This window comes from Daphnia magna, linkage group LG3, assembly GCF_020631705.1.
Source record: "Daphnia magna isolate NIES linkage group LG3, ASM2063170v1.1, whole genome shotgun sequence".
Classification (NCBI taxonomy): domain Eukaryota; kingdom Metazoa; phylum Arthropoda; class Branchiopoda; order Diplostraca; family Daphniidae; genus Daphnia; species Daphnia magna.
In genome coordinates this window covers 2,752,878-2,763,230 of record NC_059184.1, presented here as the reverse complement: position 1 = coordinate 2,763,230, position 10,353 = coordinate 2,752,878, and the positions used below count along the sequence as shown (strand labels likewise).

The window sequence follows — 10,353 nt, the reverse complement described above, 5'->3', positions numbered from 1 at the left end:
CGTGTTTGTCACACGAAACAAATCCAACCAGTTGTCAAGCTTTGAACCGTTCATTGATTCTTTTAGAGCTTTATACATCGAGTTTTTTCTTCAATTTGTTTTCAAACAAAAAATAAATAACAAACCAACGGTTTTTAAACCATGTTTCGTCATCAATCTTCTTTCCTTTTGGGTTAACAACGAGGTGGTGTAGACAATTAAATTCTTCCTCATTCTTCGTTAATCAGAAACCTCCCAAATAATCACAGACGAAAAAGGAAAAACAAACAAGACACAACGAAAGAGTGAAATGTAAAGGTAAAACAAACAGCCCGTCAAGTGAGGTTATCTTTCTATCCGAAAGACGAGAGGATTGATAACATAAAAAAAAAGGGAACTAGTCATAAGAATAACAACTTCTTTTTTTTTCTTCTTCTCCCTGCCAAAGAGCTTTGGGCAGAAACCACTCAGTTTGTAGCTATGCGCGTCTGTGCCAAACGAAACAACACGATCCACCAACCGTTTCGATCACGCGTTGCGTTACTGCACTCGTTTCTTTCTCCGCCTTTTTATTTTTTTTTCCGGGTATGTGTATTTTCCATTCTCGAGATGAGAAGGAAAAAACCCAACAGACGATCAATAACTGTGGCAGAAAACAAGAAAATAAAAAATAAAAAGGGACAAAAACATGTGCGTAGCTTTTGGAGATGGCTTTGTGTCTACATAGATTTCAAGATGGTAACTTTGGACAGCCAATCATGATGGAGCAACAGCCAAACTTCGGGATGGTTCAAAGAAAAATTATGTACAGTTTCTTTTCAACCCTCAATATTTGATTCACGCAAAGATCGAGGGACACCAGTTTCCAGTTGCCTTACGTGCCCATAAAATAAAGATGCATATATACATGGCCATTTTAACAAATGGCTGGAAAAATTTGAGCGTTATGTGATGCCTTGGTTGTAGAGGCATCACGCGCGGGGGATTCCATACTCTGTAAAAAAATCAGGCACAATAGGCTTGAAAAATAGAAAAAAATTCCGAAAGACCAGAGCATAAAAGGAAATAGAGAATGGTCCGACACCTTTGGTGGGTAAGTAAAGATCGTGTCGGACCCTTTTACAGGCCTATCGCGACCCCCAACGACTTAATGACTTATGGCTTGTTATGCTCCCCTCTACGACCGGAGAGTCCAAGCTTTTTGGATGATTTACGATTACTGGCTGACACGTGCAACTTGTATACGGCGTAGTTTTACTCACTCGTTTTTTTACAGTTTTTTTCTATCGCTAGATTAAACGCAGAAGAAAAAAAAAATCATGTTTCACAGCGCGCGGTACTTCCGTTTTGAGTTAAGGTGACTCGACACGAATCCTTTTCCTATTCGTCTACCATCGCTGGGAATCTTAGTTTAGCGAATCGTTTGCCGCATCAATGACAATGCTATTCACGTCAAAACTATAAGCAAGAAGACGAGGAAGGGAGAGCTGACCATCAGTTTAGGGGGGAAGTACAATCCATTATTCATAGATAATTTTTTTCGACACAGTGAAAAGAAAAAAGAACAAAAACTTTCCCTTTTGTATAGAAATAATGGATTTGGCAATCGCGTAGTTTGGAATGAGTCTAAAAGAACGCGCCAATTGCGTCAAGCTACACAAACACAAAAGGACGTTATTCCATTGATTTTTATTATTTTACGCGTAGGAAAATGTCGCTCACTTGAAGCACAACGGAATAGAAGATCAATCGAAACAATTCAAATAACTTTTATATGCCACTTGATTTAGACGGTCACGACATACTCAGGTTTCTTCATCAAAGAAAGAATTTTCGACTTTTATCAAAAATTCTTTTCTGAAACGAACAATACTTGAACGTGTCGTAAAAACAAAACATTCGCAAAAGCTCTTTGAAAACAAAATAAGAATGTAAAAACCGGTAGAGACTATTCCGTAATTAAGGCGGTACGGTCATTCGTCGTTTATTAAGCCCACCCTCCCCTTCATGAACGTGCCCATCGATCTTCCAACCGGACACGGACTGCGAGCTGCTATTACACATTCGCTATAAAATTGCGGACGGTGCCAGTAAACAACCGAGAGGGTCGTGCACGGAACAAATTGAGGGCGAGTGTGAAATATTTGCATTCCATCCCCTTTCGTGTTGTATTCAACGTACGCGTACGAGGCACGCCAAACTGGCTGCCCACACAAACGATCACCAGATCATCGATTTAAGAGAATTGCATTTGGCTACGCTGTTGTTTGCACGATTTTATTCAACAATACATACTGCGATAAATAAAAATGGCAAAACGAATTTCCCAAAATGAAATTCGTTGCCTTATTCCCAATCAAAACTGTTTCATTTTGAGAAACTAACTAGGCTAAATATTTAGCAATAGGTATCGATGCAAATAATCGTTTTCTACCATAGGCAGTTGGATGGTTGCCGACAAACATAAAATAAGGCAAGTCGTCATCGCAAAAAAAAAAAAAAAAATTTACATATCTGCTTTTGATATGGTACTCAGCATGTCACTGCTTTAAAAAAAATGGGGGAACAAAAGCGAAAAAAAAAAAAGCACTCGGTCACGTTTAGCAATATGACATTTATGAAGCAAATAGGACTTGAATAGTTTCCCTATGGATAGGTGAAGAGGTCATATGCAAATTGCAAACCAATGGAGTTAGCGTTGAAATGGCAGGAATAATAGATAACGGCCCGAGCGCTATAACCATATTTGGTTAGGAAAGCAGCGAAATGAGAGACGCACCAGAAGACTAGTTTACTTGTCAAGCTAGATAGCAAGGAAATTAGTTGGGGAGCGGTTAACGCAGATTGATTTTTTAGGGTAACATAAAAGATTGTCAACCATCAAGCGACTCTGAAAGATTGCTATATTTTTCCAAACAGATGGCGTTCAACTCCAAACCCAAAAGCTCAAAAATGGTGAAGAATTATTTTGATTTACTGATGTGAAGAAATCAATCATCGCGCCATCTTTGGGGAACTACAGCTACCTTCCTATTATTTAGTCACGAATGAACCGAGACAAACGGCCAGATTCTAAGTCACAGACGGGTAAGGGTAACGTATTTTCCAACCTCTTCGGTAACCTTCAACATACAACGTCTCACGGTTGTCAAGCTCAAGATAAATTTGCTAGCCCCACCCTAACCTCTAAAAGAAAAGAACTAAAAGAAAAAAATAGGTTTAGAAGCTCAAGGTAAAAAAAAAAAAAAGTTCAGACCGTATGAACCAATCCAATGGGATTTTTCAGCAATAGAAAAACAAAACAAACTAGGAAATAGAAACCTAGCTGAAGGCCAAGGATTCAATGGACAAGAATAAAGAATTATGTGAGTTTGCCACAGCATCTATCGCTTCAGTACGACAAGTAAACTTCTACACAACCAGACGTCACATGGTTAACAGCTGTGGGCCATCAAGGACGGTTCTTTGTTAGGACAAGTGCAACGAGTTCGTCGGCACGTCATTACACCACACCCTTTATGCGAACGAACTACGAGCCAAGTGAAAGAGAACAAAAACGTGTTGGTCAGGTTAGTTTGCTTGCCCTCCTTTATGGGATTCGGGAGAGTGACAACGCTGCCAAAGACAAGCTCGCAGTGTTGTATCTCGGTCCACACGTTTACCATCGTCCGAGTAGAAGAGATGGCTTTAAAATTTCTATTACTCGTCGGTCTGTTCTTCGTCGTCACTGACGTCATCGCCCAGGAAAGTGTGAAACAATTGCAAAAATCGACCAGGTAAATATCGAACGCATTAACCAAGTCGTTTAATGTACTATTTAGCCTTTCGAGATTCGTGTGTTGCGCAACCAAATGGTGGACGTTCACGTAAAGAAATTGCACGACACGGAAATCTGGGTTGCTTTCTAATTCAAAACGCACATGTTCCGTTATGCAGACAAGAATCCCCCTGGGCTTGGGCGTGCCGAAATGGTAGAGGTTGCGTAAAAGTAGCAAAGGATTCGCCCGTGGAAGAAGGCGATAATCTGGACAACCCAACATTGGCAGGTTGCAAGTTAACTTGCAACGCTGAATCCACCCTGTGGCCCAAACCTCGCAGCATCATCTCCCTTTCAAAAACTCTCGTGTCCTTCCATCCAACGGACATCCGCATTAGTCGCATTTCAGCTCCGACTCCTAAGGTCATTAACCTCTAATCGTAAAATTCAAACACGCAAGTGGATACTCAAAACAATTTTTCTTTACAGGTCAAATCCTTGACGAATGAGGCCATTCAAGTACTGCGGAGTGTCATCCGCAAGAGCATTCCCAATACGCAAAGAGGTCGCAATCAAACTGCAAAAGAGCCACAAACGACCCCATATCAATATCCAAGTATCCATCGTGTCGGGTGATGAACGTCTCGAGATGGCAACTGACGAATCTTACAACTTGCACGTCGAAACGATTTTCGCTACAGCCGCAACGCCCGCTAGTCCGCGCAGCACTACGTCCGTCTCCATCACGGCCTACTTCTTTCTTCGGCGCTCGCCACGGAATTGAAACGTTGTCACAGATTATGGCCTGGGATGATACCTTGGGAGCGATGATTATGCTGACCGATGCCAACATTTCAGATTCGCCCGCCTTCGTTCACCGTGGACTTCTCGTCGATACGTCACGTAATTACTTGTAAGCGTTCCAGTCATCAAGAAAATTATCGACGCCATGTCTTACGATAAACTCAACGTGTTCCATTGGCATCTTACGGACACGCATTCTTTCCCTTTTGTATCTACTCGGGAACCAAGGCTGTCCCTTTACGGCGCTTACTCTTCCGCCAAAGTGTACCGACCTGAAGATATTAAAGAATTGGTTCATTACGCCACCGTTAGAGGCGTCAAAATCGTGCCAGAATTCGACGCTCCAGCTCACGTTGGAAGCGGATGGGAATGGGGCGAACGTGCTGGAATGGGTCAGTTAGCACTTTGCGTCAACAAGGAGCCATGGACAACATACTGCGTGGAACCGCCATGCGGAATCCTAAATCCCGTTAACGACAACATCTATTCCGTATTAAGCAATATCTATCAGGACATGCGAGACTTGTTCGTCAGCGACATTTTCCACATGGGTGGCGATGAAGTCAATTTCGCTTGCTGGAACGAAACGGCTGAAATTATCGATTGGCTAAAAACGCAAGGACGGACAGACAAAAGCAAAGAAGATTTCCTCTATTTATGGACCTATTTTCAAAACCGATCGTTAGCCGAGGTGGACAAAGCTTACGACAATAAACAACCCATCGTTTTGTGGACCAGCGGTTTGACAGAGGATGGACATGCTGACAAATATCTGGACAAGAGTCGATACATCATTCAAATTTGGACAACTGGCACGGACGAAAGCATCGCCCAACTTTACCGTCAAGGTTTCAAGTTGATTATGTCAAATTACGACGCATGGCAAGTAGTCAACAATATGCCTAAAACGTAACTGCATTAAAATGTTAAACTTTATCCAAAAAAAAAAAAAGGTACTTTGATTGCGGATATGGACAATGGGTTGGTGATGGACCAAACAACTGGTGTTCACCATACATCGGCTGGCAAAAGGTCTACGAAAACAGCCCCAGTAAACTAATCGTCAATTTCAATGAGACGTACAACCCGAGACAGATATTAGGTGGTGAAGCCGCTATTTGGTCCGAACAGGTACAACAGCGTAATTTGAACAGTCCAATTTAAAAGTGTTCAAAAACGAAACGAGCAAAGGCGTTCAACATGTTTTAATTGCTATTCAGGTTGACAGCACGACTATCGAAGGGAAACTGTGGCCTCGCAGTTCAGCTTTAGCAGAGAGGCTATGGACCGATCCAGACACAACATGGAGAGCTGCCGAACATCGTTTCAATCATCACCGTGAACGATTAGTACAGCGTGGAATACAAGCAGATGCCCTTCAGCCAGAGTGGTGTCACCAGAATGACGGCTATTGCTTCCTTGAATCGAATTAGACAACAAGTATCCAGAATCAACAAAAGTGTTCAAGGTGATCGAACCCTCGTGTTCTCGAAATGTCACCTTGACAATGTCTGCTGGTTGCTATAGAGATCGATCACCGAAATATAACAAATTAACTGTCACAATTGACAAGTTTTTTGTTCAGACTCAATTCGTTTTAACTCAAGAAAGCTCAAAGAAAAACACGGCCATTCAAAATGTAACGAGTAAACAAAAGAAATTTCACTGGTCTGTCTAAAATTAAAAAAACTAACAAAAAACGGAAACCAGAGTTTTAAAAAAGGAAACAAACATGTTTAGTCCCTAACGTTGTTGTGCTGTCAATTTCGCTCGACTAGCACTTAAACTAATGTCTAACCGGCTACACATGCATTCAAGAAGAGATAAACAAAAATGGACTTACCGAAGTCGGCGACATATCCACTTGGGTTTCTGACGACTTTTAGCTCCCTGCCATCATTTCCAAATGACTTGCGTAGTTCCCCTCACGTCGCGTCTGCTACCGTAACAGACATGACAATTAACAAAGGTTCATGGCAGCATTCCATTAAAATGCTAGAAGATTAGTACCTTTACAACAGCATCGATGATCTCAAATTGGTTCCATAAGCTGACGAATGTTGCTAGGCCCAGAGATAACAGTGAAATGACGGTCTTTCTTCTGTTTCTGCACCTGCCTTCCCTTTAGCTTACCCAACCTTACAATCCACGTTGCACAGGAAGTTATGGGAAGGGGGAACAAACCAGCCTTGATTGCAGCCATGGCTACAGCGAATACAACGCGAAGAGAAAAAGCCAATTAGATAAGCTACGCATCAATCCAAACGTTTTTCTACCGGAAACCTATTTGGTTTCCAGGCTCATTTTAACCACGCAATCAACTCACAACCATGCAAAAGAAGTACTTACATAGCAAAATATGCACATGCAGAGAATACTACTAATAATTTCTTATCCCCAAGTTCTACTGAAACAGTTATGAAAGACAATATGCCACAAGAGGGATTCTGCTAGTACCCTTTACTTGTTCGGTTATGTAATGTACTCTAGAACAAGCAGTTTGTAATACATCGTTCAGCAATCCCCATTTGGCTGACAGGATAGTCCCGATGTATCCCCAAAGGCACTAGAAGTCTATGGCTATCTAGATTATCTTCCTATACTTAGACTGGAGATCGTCCCATTACCTCCAAAAGGTTTAAAGAAATTTGGTCCAATTTACCGTTTTCTTTTATTCGATATCTTCATCAGCCTTGCGCAGCGATAGTTCCAATAAAATATTAGAAAAACATCTGCTAATTAAATGAAAAATGACAATATGGGTGCGGAATTAGAGAGGATTATTCTCATAAGATTGACACACCTGCATAGGGAATTTTGGTAAACGAGAAAATTCGCCCCGTTTTCTTACTGTTTCCAAAGATGCACAGTAACTAACAGTGCTCTGCAATGCTATTAATAAATCGCCAGAGATTGTCATCGTTGAACGGATCTTTCAAATACAGGATCTTAATATTTGAGTGGCTGTAAAATTCGATGATGCCTTCGTTTTCAAAGACCTTTAACGCATTCCGAACAGTAGCTTCTGCGTCACCCACTAAAATATTGCGCATTCCATTATTAGCAAAATGTCAAAGTACGAATTATTATAATTACGGCGTAAAATAATTACATGAGAACCCACTTGATTCTCCTTCTTGGGCTTCCAAAACTCGTTTGACAAACATTTTTTCTTCCATTACGTCCATTTTACGAAGCTCCAAAAGTTGTTTAGCTCCAACACTAGATTGCCAAAAGAACCATTGCACAATATGCAATATAATGAAAAATTACGTTTTGTAAATATCCTTACTAGTATATGTTCAACAGTTTAGTGGCGATTTTGGTAATCCATTTATGCGACAGAGCGTTACCAATGTTGACGTAAAGAAACGTTTCGATGGCAGGTCTGTCTGCCCAATGTTCCTCTTCGTCAGAGTCTACATCCAAATGGTAAGCTATTCTCTTCGCCATTTGCTGCTCACTCGAGTTTGGCTCGTCTGATTGTTGAGAGAGCACTTGATTATCTATTAAGTAGTCTAGCACTTGCTTCTCAACAACGGAAGCTGGCAAACACGGTGGAGTGATGAAATCGATTTCATAGCGTAAAATCCCAACCATTTTCCTGTAGTTTTCTAGTAATGCTGTCTGACTCACTCGACAGGTATCCGAGTGTAAATCGACTTGCATCAAGTGCATCACAGAAAACAAACTCTTCACTTTTGCAGAATTTAATTAAAGAATTAGAACCGATGTAAAGCAGACCCAACAAAGTGTAACTTACTCATGAGGGATTCAAGTTTCATCACGTCTACTGCAACGGAAGCAAAAGGAACGACCCCTCCAATGGATAAAACCTTGGAACTATATTGGGTGATATGATCAAGTTCTCCAACGAATGCCAGATCACGGTGCTGGCGATATCTTTTCTGGAATTCATTCATCAATCGCATACAAGTAGATAATTCGGGATTCCTGGCCTCAATACGGTATTGCAATATCATTGAGAGGAACATGGACACTCATGATTGGGGTGTTTTTCCAAATTTCTAGAGAATGAATTATCGATGGAGCTTGAGAAGAGCTTGAACCACGAATAACTCGAATTACCATGCCGTAAATGTTGTTTTAAATGCGGGATCATACTGCTTTGACCTTGATTCTTGCAAATATAGTCCTGGAAGGCGTAAAAGGCAGAATGTAGAGCGCAGAATGTAGTGGGCAGAAAATAATAACGGTGATGTGACCAATATAATCACCTTAAACGAATGCGGCAGCGCAAAACTAATTCGAATGTTAGGTTTCCATCCACTGCGCGCCATGTGATTATCTAAAACTTGTGATGATATACAATCAGGTGGCAACTCATAGCAAATGGAGATTGGGACCAATAACATATCAAGTTGTTGATTGCTGATAATTGAATTTTTAATGGCCTCCAAATGGATGTCTGAGTGAAATAATTACGTGAAAATGAGGCTGAAAAAACAAATTATTCGAAAAACTAACATACCTGAATTTTCACTGTCTATGAATAATACTTTACAGGCTGCACCAATTGGCTCTTGATGAGGAGCAGTAATTTCTGCAATCAAATTGTTTGGATCATATTGTTCCAAAAACTGTATGGGCTCATGAAGCCCAACAGCAAGGGTGTATCCTAAAATTTGTGCATCCCACTTGCCATGACAAATTCCAACATATAGTTTAGGAACTTTCATTTGATCTAACTGTTCAAGCTGACCCCAATGGACTTGAAGGGTTTTAAAATTTTGTAGCAAAATACGATGGAGTGAAACCAAGCATTTTCTAGGTGGCTGAACAGCCGTCAGCTAATAAACCCAGGTATATGGTTAGTACATAAAAAATTTTGTGTTTAAGTTATGAAATATACCAGGTTTCTCACACCTAGTTCTTCATAAGCACAAGTGTCTGAATTAGAAGCCGATGGAAAGCATGTTGTGCAAGGAGAATGGGGATGATATTCTTTTTCCTTGGGAATCAGAAAACAGGGTTTAATTTTATGCTGGATAAGAGCATCATTTCGGTTCTATAAAAAGAAGTGGAGATTTTAGATTAATATCCTTAAATTACAACATAGTATTCTTGTTCTTCCTGACTTGTCGGTTCACTCTGGGGAATACGACGTTCGACATTGCAAAAACAAATAACACATTAAAATGGCAGCTTTTCAAGGAATAATTTGAGCTTTTAAAATAAAAAATTTGAAAATCTTTATCAAAACGAAATTGCGTAAGTAAAGGTTTCCTCTAGAGTAATGAGCCGACAAATGCAAATTTTGGAAAAGCCGAGAACGTGACTAACAATTTCAAAAACAGGAAAAGATAGTGCCAGATTACAGTAGCTGAGCTAGTCGTAGTCCAGGCTAATTCTAGCCCCGTGCCTAGGGCTCGGCCCCGTGTCCAATGGGTAGGTAAGTGGGCGGATGGGTAAGTCTTCTCAGCAAAAAAATTTGACCCGGTTGGTGACGGTTCCTGAGACTTTGTGCCCATTACCTACCCGGGTTTCATGTGGGTAACACAATTTCAAAAATCAGTTCCATTATCCGGTTTCAAAACCCAGTTAGCCCCGATTTCCTACCCGATTACCCCCCGAAATCAAGTCACGCGCTTTTAATTTCCGCCACAAAACAATTTTTTTGCTACTCTCCCTTTTAATTTAACTTGGCGTTTTACAAGCCGCCATTTTCCAACATGGCGGTGGGTATACCCGGTTTGCTCATCAAATCCGCCCAGCCTACCCATTTTGGGAAATAGGCTACCCGGATCGCCCATGGGCGACTATTTTTGGCGACGATCCGCGGGTAACCCGGG

General features: G+C 41.0%; 3 protein-coding genes across 4 annotated transcripts in view; 1 reads left to right on the top strand and 2 right to left on the bottom strand.

Moving 5' to 3' along the window:
* The window catches only part of LOC116919009 (calbindin-32), a 37,792-nt gene extending 30,509 nt beyond the window's left edge, over positions 1-7,283 (bottom strand). The window contains exons 1-3 of one of the 2 annotated variants that reach the window (XM_032924850.2): positions 7,203-7,283; positions 6,551-6,745; positions 6,384-6,479 (exon numbers count right to left, since the gene is read on the bottom strand). The gene's annotated coding sequence lies outside the window, so the exon portion shown is untranslated. The remainder of the gene's footprint in view (positions 1-6,383; positions 6,480-6,550; positions 6,746-7,202) is intronic. The other variant, XM_032924852.2, reaches the window with a different exon arrangement.
* LOC116919006 (chitooligosaccharidolytic beta-N-acetylglucosaminidase) lies at positions 3,071-6,105 on the top strand. The gene is given in 8 exon segments (XM_032924846.2): positions 3,071-3,755; positions 3,916-4,159; positions 4,226-4,330; positions 4,332-4,487; positions 4,489-4,650; positions 4,653-5,422; positions 5,494-5,671; positions 5,761-6,105. Coding segments are annotated over 8 exon segments (2,013 nt in total). The 5' UTR covers positions 3,071-3,570; the 3' UTR covers positions 5,974-6,105.
* On the bottom strand, positions 7,198-9,866 carry LOC116919007. The gene is given in 10 exon segments (XM_032924847.2): positions 7,198-7,577; positions 7,653-7,762; positions 7,833-8,238; positions 8,304-8,529; positions 8,531-8,568; positions 8,630-8,696; positions 8,779-8,969; positions 9,033-9,351; positions 9,414-9,569; positions 9,640-9,866. Coding segments are annotated over 10 exon segments (1,713 nt in total). The 5' UTR covers positions 9,676-9,866; the 3' UTR covers positions 7,198-7,413.
* Between the last annotated feature and the right edge of the window lie 487 nt (positions 9,867-10,353).